This window comes from Pundamilia nyererei, unplaced genomic scaffold (assembly GCF_000239375.1).
Source record: "Pundamilia nyererei isolate P.nyererei 1_Seehausen unplaced genomic scaffold, PunNye1.0 scaffold00073, whole genome shotgun sequence".
Classification (NCBI taxonomy): Eukaryota; Metazoa; Chordata; class Actinopteri; order Cichliformes; family Cichlidae; genus Pundamilia; species Pundamilia nyererei.
The window spans coordinates 1,784,836-1,800,432 of NW_005187474.1; the positions used below are offsets into that span (position 1 = coordinate 1,784,836).

Below are 15,597 nucleotides of genomic sequence, written 5' to 3' on the forward strand. Positions count from 1 at the left end.
CAATCCCCTTGCCACAGATCATCTTTGCCTCCTCTAAAACAACAACAGCCGTTCAGCTGCTGCCTGGCCTCTCCCCAGGCCAGGTCCTCTCCGTGAGTACAACCACAAGCCAGGCCACACAACTGGCGATCTGTCTCTGTTTACTCACCCTTTTGCCCTCTTTCCCCGGTTCCCCTGGACGACCAGGCACTCCAGCCGATCCCTAGGGAAAAGACATCTATCATGGTGAAAAGGCTACTACAATTGGCAAAGCAGAACGGTACTAGAACTGGTCTGTTCTCAACAGACCAGTGGACTGCTAGTGGGTTTATAGTGGGTTAGTGGGTTTATTTACAGTGATAGGAAATACAGCATTAGCTTAGTTAGAACTTCATGAAGGATAGAAGACACTAGATAGTGCTGTAGCTTTCATTCTCACTTCTGAATGGCTTTTACATGAGTAGTGTCTCTTGAACGGGTAATTTGCAGCCTCACTTGATCAGATATTCATTCCATTACTCTACAAAGTATCTTGATAAGAAACTATTAGCAAGTTAATCAAGGTATCTGCTGAGCAATGTCTTGTGCAAGGGCATGCATATGGTGCTTCGGTAATTGGCTGCTAAACCAAATAGCTGTACTTTACTGAAAACATGGTATGTGCACCTTCTGCAGCAGCAAATTCAAGAACAATATTTGTTACCTTCTCTCCTTTTTCACCTTGGAGACCCTGAAAACAGCAAATTGTGACATTTATGCCTACAAAAAAATGCAAGTAAAAACACAATAGTACAGGATGCCTCAGAGAAAATACAATTAAGTAAAGTCAATGTACCTGATCTCCTTTCAGACATTCTTTCTCAGCCTGTGATTAAAATAAATTGTATTTAAAAAAAAAGCACTTCAGTCAGTTTGACAATGCAACATGATTCACACATTAGGGGATAAAAATACATGCCACACAATTGTTCATGACATAATTATCCTTGACCAGAATAACCTGAAGAGAAATGAGGGCATGACTGCTACAACTCTCCTGACACCCTGCTGTTCACTGTCAAGAAAGGCCAAATGGAGTCGTCTCAGAACCAAAACAACGCCACGCACCACATCTCCGCTTTCAAATACAACCCAAATAATTGGTGTCGTCTTTCAATTGGCATCCACAAGTCAAAGACTGCTGATTTTCTTCACAGAGACAGCTGCACAGATGGACATTCATGACGCACGTCTTTCAAGTCAGTCAGACGCCTCATCCAAAGTAACAAAAGGAAAAAAAAAGCTAACGAGGAGGCTGACAACTCTCAGACTTTTGCAGCTGTGTCCATAAAAAGAAAGCCAGCTCTGACCTGTGACACTCTCAACAAAACATGACTCAGTCCCCTGCAGTTGTTTTGCTAATAAATCAATTATTCATGTACAATGGTACAGTGGTCTTTGCTTGGGATTGTTAGCACAGAATCTTGACAATGGCTAACAAGCAGTACAATGCAAATCCACTGGCAGCACGTCTGCACTAAAAAAATTCCTCCCAACGTTTTCTGCTCACGCTCGCGGACCAATTTACTGGCATGATGTTAGAAAGTTTGCTAAAATCCTGTTTGCCTGTCGGAGAAAGACTGTTGCATTGCTTGTCCTTACAAATGGGAAATTAGCATTAGAGAATAGCTAATGAATGGTGGCAGTGTTCTGTGGGCATTGTAAGCACTTTGGTGACATAAAAGGGGCAGGCCAGAAGCAGTGGGACAGTTTTTGTAACAGACCAGTGCTGATTAAAACTGGCAGGCTGATCCCCTCATGATATGCACATAATTAGCTAACCACCCGCAGTATACTTTTACTCTGTATCAGCAATCAACTCCCTTGCAATAACGAATTGAGCCTACACACTGTGCCCACACAGTCACAATGCAGTTAGATCTGTAAGTTTTTGGACAAAGACGCATTATTTTTTTCTTGTTGTAGACATGCCTCTGCACACCTCTGCAGTGCATTTGAAATCAAATAAGCAGTATGTGATTGAGGGACAGACTTTCAGCCTTAATTCAAGGGTTTTTGGGTTTTTTTTTTAACTGTTTAGGAATTAAAGCTATTTTTGCTCCCATGACAAAGCAGAACTTTCACCATTAGCAGGAAAAAAACCCCAAAATAAACCTATAAGCAATCCAGCAAAAACTTTAAGGGCGGCCAAATCAACAGTCTGGTGCATTGTTAAGAAGACTGAATGCACTGACCAGCTCACCAACAAGAAAAGACCTGAAAGACTACAGAAGACAACTAAAGCGCACAATTGCAGAATGTTTACTTGGTTAAGGAAAAAAACTTCACAGCATCTAGCCAAGTTAAAAACAACCTCAAGGCGGTAGGACAGGGGGTCAGAGAGGGCCGGAGCAATTTGGAATGGCAATCCAATACCTTCGGTTAATGAGCAATTAAATTTGATCGGCAGGTTAATGCATATTACCCTTAAAATCAGTTAATTTTTTTGTGTGCAGCAGCCTTGCCTTGCTTTCGGCGAAGGTGTGGAGATACTCAGTAATATGCTCAGTAATAAGAAAATAATGACATCCCACGGCCTGCTTACACCTTCAATACATTCTTTATATTCTCCTTTTCATCCCAGAGATGATTCATGGTGCAGATGTAAATCAAGTTTCAATTGCAGTACTCATCATCTATCTAGTGTTACACAAGAGGAGCCAGCATAAACTCATTAACATTTTTCTGTAAGTGGTAAGCAAGAGCTCAACAAATATCACAAAGCAAACACACTGCATCTGCACAGTTTGTCACAAAACATGTCTGCTAGGAAAAATGTACAGCTCCTGTATGTCTTAGGGAGAGAAAGTTCATGCGTGGCACTCGGAGACTGAAAGATGAGACGAAGATGAGAGATTATTCTCAAAGGTAAGCACTGCTCAGCAAGTTGAATTTTATGAACTGGAAATTTAAATCTTGCATGTAACGTCTGCATTCACTTCAGTTCTTAAATCAGATATTCAATCCCAATGTGACATGCTGCAGAATTATGTTTTTGTGAAATTGCTTGCAAAACAAATTGAAGCAGGTCTTTGTGTTACTCAAGCTGATTAGTTTAACTCACTGAATACTGAGTGAATCTGTATTGAGTGAATATCGGAGTACCAGCACAGGTGAGCTTGGACAAGAAAAATTATTATGGGACTGATTTCTAAGTGATTCTTTTCCCTGTCTTGCACCACCACATCCAATCTGCCAAATCCCACTAACCCTCTCAAGTCTACAACAGGGGACAAAACCACTTGTTTTGTCCCCTGTTGTTCTTGATAGCAATGTTGCTATCAAGAATGGGAATATCAGATTAGACTTTGCTAGAAAAAAATCTACAAAAGTGTGCACAGTTCTACCAAAAATAAACAAATATTTGGATTTATGGATCCAGAATAATGGAAAGAAAAAAGCTATGAAGAAGGAGAGAAACACTCTGTCAAGATTGATGGAGACACTGTTATGGCATGGGCATGTGCTGTATGACTGCCAGTGGAACCGGATCACTAGTGTTTAAAGATGATGTGACTGCTGATAGATGTAGCGGGATAAACTGTGAAGTGTACGGGGATATACTCTCTGCTCAGATTCAGCCAAACATTGAAAAAAAATCCTGATCAAGCAGAACTTCACAGTGCAAATGTGTAATGATCCACACTGCAAAAGCAACCCAAGAGTTTCTCAAGGCAAAGACACTGGATATTCTTCACTGGCCAAGTCTGAGCTCCATATAGATCATGCTTTTCGGATACTGAAGACAAAACTGAAGGCAGTAAAGGCCTACTGGAGCTTCTCAGTGGAAGAAATATGGCATTTGGTGATGTTCAAGGTTTCTAATCACATCGTAACTATCTGATTTAAAATCTACTGTGGTGGTGTGCAGAGGCAAAACTACAAAAACTGTGTTATTGTCCAACAAATTATGGGGCTACTTGTTCGTACTGTAGGTGACTAGACAAGTAAATACACTTAATGTATATGTGGTCTGCTACGGCTTCTGTTTGGTTGTGAAGTGGAACTTGTGTCTGATTTTATGTTTTCTTTCTGCTAGATATTGCCAAACAAGAGAAATATACAAGACGTAAATCCCGGTGTCATTTCTCACGGGTGTCTGTAAATGCACAAAGTCTGCAGGGACAGATACCATTCCAGTAAGTGCTTGTCTCACCCGTGTAGGATACAGCCAGTGACTACCTGTCAAACTCCACACCCAGCCCGAGGCTTGGAGCTCCATTCTTCTCTGCCTGGCTGCTCATGCCTATCCTTTTTGGCTCCAGTGAAACCGCCCACTGAGCCCTATCTATCTGCTCCTCGTTTGACCCATTCCCAGGCGACGGTAATGTGACACAGAGAGCGTTCACCGGAGTGCCCCACTTTCCATCTCTGTGGACCAGATGTTTTAACACTATGTGTAGAGCCTGCCAAAAGGCTGTGGTATTTACAAAGCTCAGTTTTGCCATTTCATGCATCTCATTTCATACCCTCATAAGTACATTTTAACATCGCCACTTTATTTGAACACACACACATACACAGATGGCATAATGAGATGTAAATGAAGAAGTGTGAACTTACAGGCAGCCCTGGAGTTCCAGGCAGACCCGTATCACCCTGTAAGAGAAGACAATAATTAAAAATAAATAAATAAATAAATAAAATGCGCAGCATTAACTCTTTATCATACTCAGCTAAATTTATAAAATCTTTTATTGACTGATAATCATTAAACCTAAAGGCCATCTATCATGTTTGTGAGAAAAAACCCTGAAGGTCAGCTCATGTAAGATGACATTTCATAGCAGGTATATTCAAATATAAGCACTATGTACGGTAGAAGGCTATTACCTGGTATTTACACTATGTCCTTACATGAAGCATGTCTGATGACTTTCACATTGGCAGGTGGGCCATTAAATGTGACAGGCTTTAAAACAAATGCAGGCACACTACATCATGAGAGAGCTTTGCAGCATTAACAAGGGGGAGGCATGATAACACTGTTCGCTGACTGTTACATACAGGCGGTCACAAAAAGTCATATAAGGAAGGAGAAAACGCCTTTTGATGCCAACATAATGTAATGTAAGCAATGAGCTCACATCCTTTTTGCTGACTGTCTTGTTTTCTTGTTTTTTTTGTCTTTTAAGATAAAACTTGTAGATCACTGTTCACTATTACTGCCATCCTACCCCCTCTTAACAGCAGTCCCAACATTTATAAAGCACTGAGCTGAGAAATAGATGACTTTACTGCTGCCAATATTCTTTTATCAGATGTGCATGAAAGGGGAAAAAAAAGAAGAAGAAGAAGGTGTTTGTAGTTCATATCCATTTTGTTGTCTAAATGAATGTCACAGCTAAAATATGCCTGCTATGGGATATTCAGGGGACTCATTACTTTATGCTTCCAAATCTGCCTCTCTCTGTCAGCTTCCATACAAACAAACGCTCTCTCCACCCCCTCTCTCACCCTCCCATCCGGAAAACAGGATAAAATACGCTGTGATTCTCTGTTGTCTTCACAGAAACACACAGACCTCATTATAACTTCAAGGCTGGCAGACAGTGCATTGCACCTACAATTATGCGGTGAGTTCTACCAAAAGGCAACAACAACAACAGCAAAGAGAGAGAGAAAAAGAGGGAAAAAGCCCTAATAAGGGAAGAGAAATAAAAGAGCAAGAGATATGGCAACTAATTATAGGAAAAACATTCCAACTCATATATGGGAAATAATCCCACTGTGGCATGAAAATAAAAGTTTAAAAAGACCAATATGTTCCACATCACTACAAGAGTTAATCTAATTCATGTCACTGATGAGAACAAGGTTTTGCATCAAACTCTTGTCTTAAACCCCAGACTTATGGAACCAGCTACAGCCACCTGTGCAGGGCATACCTATGCAACTATTGTATTCCTAGAATTAAAAACCTAATGTCAAATACTATTCCTATGAGTAGTCCAGCAAACTGCAGGCAATGGTATGCATTTCCCATTTCATCTCTAAGCTTCAGTATCAGAAAAGACCTGTTTAGAAAGGGAAAGATAAAGGGATTTGTTGGGCATGCCCATTACAAAAATATATCACTTCGAATATATAAATACTCCACAAATAGAGAGAGTGGACCATTTTCCCTCTGCCAGGATAAAAGCTACTCTATACGGCCATCAATAAGGTCTTGCCAAGTTATGAAAGCCATAACAATATCCTTTAGTTTGCCATGTTTGGAGTAGCAATTCACAGCAGCACTTCAAACAGATGGACAGCCACATTATCGAGACTGCAGCTCATGAAAGTAAAGCAGATTCCCTGATGACAGAAAAGCAAACTACGAAAAAGATTATTGTTCTAATGTTTTCCAGCCCAGCATGTACAGCAGACTCACTCACTTTGGTTCCTTTGGGACCAACTGGACCAACTGGCCCTGAGTCACCTTTCAAACCCTGGGGACAAAAAATACACAACACATCTTTTCTTCATTTTTCCTTTTAATGAGAATTATGGAATTTAAAAAAAATGTAATGAAAAATACCCCGGATGTGTTACTGTATGTCAGTATGTTGACACTCAGAAAACAAATCTACCATGCAGATGTGAGATTCTCATGCCTGTCACAACTGGTCAATGAGAAAAGAGCAGGTGATGTCAGTCACAGGACACTCAATGTAGCTGAATTAAGGGGAGACGCTCATGATTAGCTGGTTACACTGTCTCTACCCCCCCAGCCCCTTCCCCCTGTGTGCCCTTGTTGCACTTACATTTAGCAAGGACAGTGACTGTCATTGCTTTTAAACCTCAAAGCAAAGAACCTGGGGGTGGGATTGAACCAATGCAAGCTCAGGGCAAAGTCAAACCTTTCGGTGGTGAACTGTGAAAGTACGAGGACGGCTCAAATGAAGAGTGATAGCTGATGAATGAGGCTTGACACATATTGACAGGCTAAATTTGCAGCGAGCCTTGTTAGGTGTGACACATTTGGGCCAGTAGCACCAACTCTTTGAAATAGGTTAGGGGGGAGCAGGGAAGATGGGGAGCGTGAGCAGGCTGTAAAATGACTCAGAAATACAATAATTTGTCATGGTTAAATTTAGAGTCAGATAGGCTATTAATAGTGAATTACATATCTGGAGAGGATGATTACCTACCCTTATCACATTAAGTCTTGCTACCAGAGACAAATTCATTGCCTGTTCCCTGCAAGCCTTGTCTTCAGCCACACCATTCAGAAAGTAGACGCCTTGCTAACAGTGGTGGAAAGTTATTTTCTGTAAGATAACGACAGCTACAGTGAAGCCTCGCTTTAAATTGCACCAACAATGAAATGACAACAACGTGATTTTATCAGACTGCATCAATTTATGTGGTCCCTCAGCCCACATGCACTGTCAATAATAAAACAGCTGTCTCATAGTTGCACATGTGTGAGCTCGGTTCTTTCTTTAAATCAACAGCCTAACCGCTTTGCTGGGGCAATCTGACACAAGGGAATCCAGAAGCAAATTCCCCTCTTCAATATTACCAGAGCTGTGGCAGAAATTAAAGAGCATCGGAGCGCAAGGCTCATTTGATAACGAGGATGAAAACAACTGCAGATTCTGTCGATATGAGAGGACTTATTACAATGAAACGCCTTTTGTAATATAAACATGTTTTCTTGTTATTGTGATCTGTAACAGCTATTTTAGAAAAGGAACCATTAGGCAGGCATTGCTGCTTTTCACAGCTCTGTGTTTTTGGGTTACTGGGAAATTTTACGCACATATCTAACATCACATCACGACACAATATTTGCAATTTGACAACTTCTTGTTGAGGTCATTTTTGTTTTTGAGGTTTAAATCTGGGTTTGTTATCAAAAGAAGACGATTTAGAAATCATTACAGGTTTCTCACTGACAAATGTTGTTAGTAGATGTTAGAGCTGCGGTTTGCATGGCTCTGAAACAGTAAGCTAACAAAAGATATTTTAGTATAGCTGTGCTTCATTCTAATTATCAGCCATTTGTTATCACTCCTCCATACAGCTTAAATCTATATGAGCGCAGGACATTATAGCTACGGGCAATTTTCTTTTCAGTTGTCTGAAGTTGAAGATTGACTGAGACTGTTTTGTCAATCCCACGCTGCTCATTCCTGTAAGCCACTATTAAAAGATCATTAGCAAGCTCTCTAACAAAATGTTATCGCCCTCCTCTTCATTCCCATAGAGGATTGCTCCTAACCTTCAGACTCAGACTCAACCCTCACTCACAAAGTTATAGAAACATATTACTTACTCCTGCCATTTCCAATACATTTGTACATTTAAATTGAATAAGACCCACATATTGGCATCTTTTATGACAGTGTCACAGACTATTTGTTCGACTTTTTCATTTTGAATTGAAATGAAGGATCCAAAGCTTTCCACTACACTGACACAAGATAGCAATGGATTGCATGTTACGTCATATAATGATGTAGCATGTCAGTCAGAAGTCTAAATAATCATCAGTTTCACAGGCTTCATAATGATCTTACCCATGGCATGCCACGCCACACAAAATAAAATTCCAGGGTTTTAAGTTTTGTACTTTAGGTTTTCTTTGAGATTGGTATGTCTATATTCTCAGCTAGTTCTGGGTTCACTAATTGTAGAATTTTGAACATTTTCCTAGTTTACAATCTATTTTTCTGGTATTAGTATAGCATTTTAGCTATCAGCATTTTGTTCTGTTATGATGTTGTTTGTTTTGCATTCCTGATAGTGACTTGTTTCTTGTGTCATTTGTTTAGATTTACTCTGTCCCCGGTGTCTTTGTCTTGACTGCTGTCACCTTTTTCTTGTTTCCCAGATGTTTCCAGTCCCCTCAGTAATCCTTGTATAAATAGCAGTATCTTTCACTTCTTCCTCGTCACGCCGTACTGTGTAGTTGCCTGTCTGTCTCCCCGCTGAGCTTCCTAGATTTTCGGCTCTTGGGATTTTCAACTCAGTTTTGCCTCCGTTTTAGATTTATGTTTCTAACTTCACCAGCTGCAATAAAGAATTGCCTTCCACTTGAGGTCCGCTTCTGCCTATGAGTCCTGCATTTGGGTCGTCTGACTTCAATTTCTCAAATATATAACATCATTAAACCAGGGAGTGATGCTGATGCATTTCTTTAATTCAGTATTAATAAAACAGCAGGATTTCTTTGTAATCTTATATTCGTGTCAGGCTGTTCACATGAATAGACGATTCATTCATTCTGAACTGTTCAGGATTTGAGAATTTCTTTACAATAAAACGGGAAAATTTGAAGGCTTTTAATAGGAACTGTGGCCTTCTGCTGCACTTTTTCCCCCAATTGTAGACACAAAACAATGTGTTTACTAAAGAGCTGACAGGGAACTGCCATAATTCAAACCGAATAATACAAGTGTGATAAGCTTCTGTAAAGTGGTGAGCTATTTTTCAGGGGCACCACATGTTCTTGTCAAAAATTCAGGTCAAACAAAAATTGAGTCAGCCCACAAGTCACTCTCCCACCTTATTTTAAATTATAGTCATTCACACAGTCAAACTAAGCTCTGCAACTGCCATAGCCAATCTGCGAGCTACAAAAATGTTTCCTTCTGGTAAATATTTTAATTAAAAAACTTAACAAAGTAGCTTTACAGAAAAAAGTTCTTCCAAATACTAAAAATACACACTGTAGTAAAAGACACATTGGCTTAGAATATAAATTTGCTTGATCGAAAACTTGGAACATCTGTGCAATTGTTCTGACCTATAAAGGTTTATAAGATATGCACTGCAGGCCTACACATCATCTGGAGAACAACCAGAGCAATTAAAAAGTAAGCCTTCATATTTTTTTGGATGACGTTTTTGGCAGCCTTGCAAATTTTTCGTTAAGCATTTTTCACAGATGTACAAAAATGAAAAGATGGGGAAAAATTTACCAGTTAATAAGCTTTTTTCTTGTTTTTACATTTCCCTGCAGCCAATCAAAGTACAATTCAGAACTGTACTTTGAGCCTGTTGACTAAAGCTTTGGTATTAAATAGCCATAATGTGACCTTGTGGATTTCAAACTATAGCACCAGCACCTGGTGCTTTAATAATAATAATAATAATAATAAATTTTATTTATGAGACACTTTACAATAGGATAAAACACTTAGTAAAACAATGGCAGAATAAGCACAATAAAACAGAAGCACAAGATAAAATTAACAAACAGTGGATTCACAGTGAATATGCAGATTTGAACAGATGAGTTTTGAGTTGGGATTTAAACTGGGGGAGAGAACCAATGTTTCTTATTTCTGGGGGCAGAGAGTTCCACAGCCTGGGAGCAGAGCAGCTGAAAGCTCTGCTTCCCATGGTGGTGAGGCGGAAGGAAGGTACAGCAAGCTGGATAGAAGAAGAAGATCGAAGTGAACGGGCAGAACAGGTAGTGGTTAACAGGTCAGAAAGGTAAGGAGGAGCGAGGTTATGAATGGCCTTGAAGGTGAGCAGAAGAAGTTTGAAAATTATCCGGAATTTCACAGGGAGCCAGTGAAGTTCCTGAAGAACAGGTGATGTGCTGGTAGGAGGGGGTTCTGGTGATAATGCGAGCAGCAGAGTTCTGAACCAGTTGAAGCTTATGGAGGGATTTTTGGGGGAGACCATGCAGAAGAGAATTGCAGTAGTCAATACGGGAGGTAACAAGGCTGTGGACAAGAATGGACGGTGGAAAGAGAAGGAAGCAATCTGTTAATGTTACGTAGATGGAAGTAGGCAGAACGGGTGAGATTATTGATGTGTGATTTATAAGAAAGTGTACTGTCTAGGATGACACCAAGGCTCTTAACCTGGAGAAGGGAAAACTGTGGAGTTATCGATGGTGAGTGAGAAATGGTTCGCCTTCAAAAGTTTGGATTTGGTGCCAATAAGGAGGATCTCAGTTAAATGTACAAGAAAATTGCTGAGCAAAACAGGAAAACGAAATACAAAGAAATGCAAAAAAAAAAAAAGAAATGCAAAAAAAAAATCTACATATATAATATCATATTTTTATGTTGTAGTAAAGCTCCTTTTTGATTTTTTAGAAACAGTATTAATATTTTTGTAACACACTGGTTTGATAACCATTAAGAGTTAATAGAAAAAGGTTTCACTTAATTCCACTATCTCCTTTAGGATATCAGAAGTCCAGATCAACTATTTTAAATAATCTCCTTCATAAAAATAGATGGAACCACTTTTTCCATTCAGCCAAAATCTTTTTTCTTTTTTTTTTGGTGTTGATGTTGTTACTGTTGCAAACACTGTACATTTGAAACCTACCAGTTTTACACAGTTGTCAGGGTGTAAAGCTATCCCAGAATGCCCTCTGAGTAAGTTAAATGTCAGACACAATACATACGTTTGTTAATAGAAAAATGGTCAAATCAGATTCAGCACAAAAGTGGTTAAAAGGAAAAACAAATACACTATACTACCATTTGAATCCATACACCTATATTTTCTCATTATAAGTCAATGTGCAGTTTGAGCCATTCATGTACACAGTAATTACATGAAATATCTCCAACAATATGTAAAGTGATTCCTAAGAACAAGCCCGTTCTTAATTTATTTCAAGGAATGGATAAGATACTAAGTCAAAAGCAAACAATTAATCAAAATGCAAATCAATGAATGTAGGCGTTAAAGAAGCGGTGCTTTAGCGATTGTTCTGAAATAATGCTGTCCGTTGCTAAATTGCTAAAATGCTACCTGAAGAGAGAGCATCTAATGACCCCTTAAGAGAAAAAAAGTGCATTTTTATTTCTTTTTTATTATCCTTCCTGCTACACTACAGCATGGTTAAGAGGCTTTCTCTCTATCTAATGGACTCAGTCGTGAGCCCATAGGCTTAATTTAGGTGCACGATGACAAAGAGCGAGATGCAGACAGGGGCCGGATATATTGTTAGCTTCTGTTGCAAGCTTGGGGCTTTGTTGCATTTACAGAGGAGGATAAAGGAGGCAGAAGGGGCTGGGAATAAGTTGGTGCTGACTGTGTGGCAGTTGTTCCTGCAGCACGAGGTCAGAACACTGTGGGGAGCTGTGTACACTTGCCTGCTAATTACACACACCACTGTGTCTCTTCGCTCAGGTAGCGGAGACAAGACAATCTGGCAACTCCCCAGCACAAGACAACTAAAGCAAGCAAATAAACAGAGCCAGAGAAGTAGGGATGAACAAATGCGGTCTAATTGTGTTTACTTTTACCTTTTACCAACTAGAGCAGCTGCAGGTCGGTGCCCTTGTCTAAGAAGCAGGAGAATGATTGCAAGTTCTAACTACTGTAAACAACTTAATCATCACAAACAAGGTTTGGCCTTATTGAGTGAAGGCTAAATTAAAAACTATAGTAAGTATTCTGAATGCTATGGTGGGGAAATGCTGTTACACCGAATGACAGGCCTTTAAAGCTCCATGGAACAGGATCTGTAAGTAACATAGATATCTTGAGTGCTGGCGTACAAATGCCATGGAGGTTACAGAAGGAAATGCCTTTTGTGACTTTCCCTTTGCTCAGCAATGCACTACCCCGTACATTCTGATATAAGACTAATCACACTGGCATCGGGCTGTAGCACTGACAGCTTCTGCACTTTCTGAATAAATACAATTTACCCAGGAAACCCAAACAATGGCTCGTAGTGCGAGGATATTAGACTACACTGTCACAGATCATCTAGAACAAGGGATATCATGTTTCATCGGTGTGACTAGTCCCTTGTTTTTTCCTATGACACTTCACTCTTCAGCTGAACATCCTGTCTCCACGAATGTAACTTGAATTACCCACAAAGTAACACGTCCCATCCCATAGGAGGTGTATCTGCAAAATGATACCGGAGCACATGCTCATACACAGAATTCCGGCTTCTCGGGTGTCTACTCTAGCTTTAAATAACACACCAGCTTTAAAAATGGGATATGAGCTAATTGCAGTAAAAGGACAGATCAGGTGATGAAGTCACAGGAGTGGTCAGAGTAAATAGGTTAACTGAAATCATCAAATACATTTGTGCACCATAGACAGCTTTTAATTTATTTACATTAAACAGACAACATCTTCTGCGTTGTTGTTATTAAGCAGGGAGTGTGTTTGCCGTGCTCCCTGCTTCTTACCTTCTAAATAAGCAGAAACAATAATTACAGTATATTCATTTAAAGTGACATTACAATACTAAGGACAGTATTTATTTCTGCTGCTAGGGGCTGTTTATTCGCTACAAATGACGATTTTAGGACTTTCGAGTCTCTTAGCACTAATTTCTGTAAGTGATTAACTGGAAAGACGGCCCAGCTTTATTGCAGATTTATTTAGTCGATGAGGCTCAGCTTCATCCTATCACCTGACACTGGGGATACTGGTTTTTAATCCTGTAATGCTCGCTGCACACTGATGAGACATGGGGCTAGTTTAAATCCCATCTATTTGTCTACAGTGTCCTGCCATCATATTATTCGAAATCGAATGCAAGTGTTAGATCAAGAAGTCAAATGACTCACAGAGAAAGCATAGCTGTGGGAAAAAAGGGACAAACAAATAATGAAAGCTTGATTCGTACCATAATTTATTCTCTTTCTAGAAGGATACATACTGGAAACATAATCCATTGTGTTGACGTTGATGAATGGCTGAAACTTGTGTGTATTTGAAGAAATTATCGCATGACTGCATGTCATGTAGAGCATTGGAGTCTCCCAGCTTATTGTCTTGCTTTAATGACACTCAGCATTGCTATTCTGGTTCAGTGTCACTCACTGCTGTCTTCAGCACCAAGTTTGAAAGCTTATTCTGTTGTTATCTATGCTGCAATAATTACAGATGATGAGCTAGTAGCCATTTCAGAGCACGCCGATTGAATTGGTAAAAGTCTCAGCTTAAAACAACTGCTCGTCAGCTGGTGGTGCAGGAGGAAGAAATGTCGTTTCAAGGGTGATGATATAGTATGTTAAAGGATGTGGCTACAGCAGTGCCCCAAAATTTCTTGTGCAAGGAATCGAGATCCTAGCTTTCTAGCACAAATTTGTAAGTTTAAGTAAAGTGGGGCAGAAAAAAAGCAATTTAGTAAATAAAACTGTTATCACTTAATTAAAAATAAATACTCAAGGCATTTGGCTTGATTTTAAGCTGTATCCACTGCAGAATAAGTTCTCTATACACTCCAGAAATTTGCTGTTCTCTAAGGAACGCGCTGACATTTTGGGAAAATAGACTTGTTTTCCTCTCCCAGCATCAGATGAAAAGATAGATGTCAGTGTCATTTCTGTGATTTTCTACAAAGACAGGTCCAAAACATGTTTACGGACCTCAGCTCAAAGGCAAACCCCAGGTGCCTCTTGGATGTACTAGCGGCAAGCTTGCCAGATAACAAGATACAGCAGGTCGGACTCGTATCTTCTTTTTCACTTTTGATTTAGCTAGAACAGCTGTCTTCAAGCTAAGCTAGGCTAAGCACGTCCAGGATCCATACGTTATTATCTATAATGGGCATCTGAGATGCTGGACCAACACGCCTGCTAGAAGCAATGCTTCACAAATAGGACCTCAATTTCTCAACTTTTTCTTTGTTTCAAATCACTCAAGGAAGTAGGGCACAGTATAATAAATCCCTTCAGCACACGCATGAAAAGCCATTTGAGCATGACCGAAGAAAGCCCCGGCGCCTAGGGATGCACAAAGATCAAAACAAGTCACTTCTCTAGGAAAACATATATCCTCACACCAAACTAGTGGCAGAGTAGTTTATGACTGAGCACCACTAACAATGACGCCTGCCACCCAGAGAAAGAGCGAGCAGAGGGGAGCAGGATCGCCTCTCAGCAGACCCTTGGTCCAATCCTGTCAATGTAGCAGCTCACTGCACTTTTCAAACAGCCGATAGTGATGTCAGTTCCAAAAGGGACAAAACAGACTATCTCGTCAAAGCCAATCCTTCCTATTTGAACCACTTCTTTAAAAATTTCTTAGGAAATAATATAAACAGTAGATGTTTTTTTTTTTCAGGTTTACTGTATGGCATCCAACCACACAACACTGTGTTTTTCTCCTTAAATCAGGAGCAGCGTGCACCATCGCATCGGTGTCTGACAGTCTGAGAACTTACAAGAAACAGGGAGGTAATTCTACTGGATTAAATCAGTAAATACTCTTTTGGCTGCGCACACTCATGTTTATCCGTTTTGGGTTTTTTTTATCCACTTTCTCTCTCTGTTATATGGCAGATCACGGGTCCGCAGCCTGCAGGGAGGCTGATTTCTGTGGCAGCTGTTTGTTGACTCAAGTGGGAGATGGTGATGAAAAGAAGTCCCTTTATTAAGCTACTTTAAACTGACCATCTGCACAGCTTTCAGTACATCTACTGAGATTGTGCTATGTGAGCAAACAAAAGCAGTATAGCAAAAAACAACAAAGCGAGAGAAAAAAAAGGAAAAAAAACACGCTTTCATTTAATTTATGCTTTAAAGGAAGGAAAACAGATTTGCTTGTGGCTAAAAACGCTTAATAAGATCTAAGTGGTGCTGTTGTTGTTTCTTTCGAATGGATATGTATTCAAAACAATTATCATTTAATAGTGTG

General features: G+C 39.8%; 1 protein-coding gene across 5 annotated transcripts in view; it reads right to left on the minus strand.

The window, feature by feature from the left end:
* Nucleotides 1–15,597, minus strand: part of LOC102201838 (collagen alpha-1(XIX) chain) — a 102,369-nt gene that overhangs the window by 63,104 nt on the left and 23,668 nt on the right. For 4 of the 5 annotated variants that reach the window (XM_013911859.1, XM_013911860.1, XM_013911858.1 and 1 more), the window contains 5 exons: nucleotides 6,399–6,452; nucleotides 4,582–4,617; nucleotides 815–844; nucleotides 683–709; nucleotides 149–202 (listed from right to left, as the gene is read on the minus strand). In XM_013911859.1, the coding sequence (XP_013767313.1) occupies nucleotides 149–202; nucleotides 683–709; nucleotides 815–844; nucleotides 4,582–4,617; nucleotides 6,399–6,452 (201 nt within the window). The remainder of the gene's footprint in view (nucleotides 1–148; nucleotides 203–682; nucleotides 710–814; nucleotides 845–4,581; nucleotides 4,618–6,398; nucleotides 6,453–15,597) is intronic. The other variant, XM_005737117.2, reaches the window with a different exon arrangement.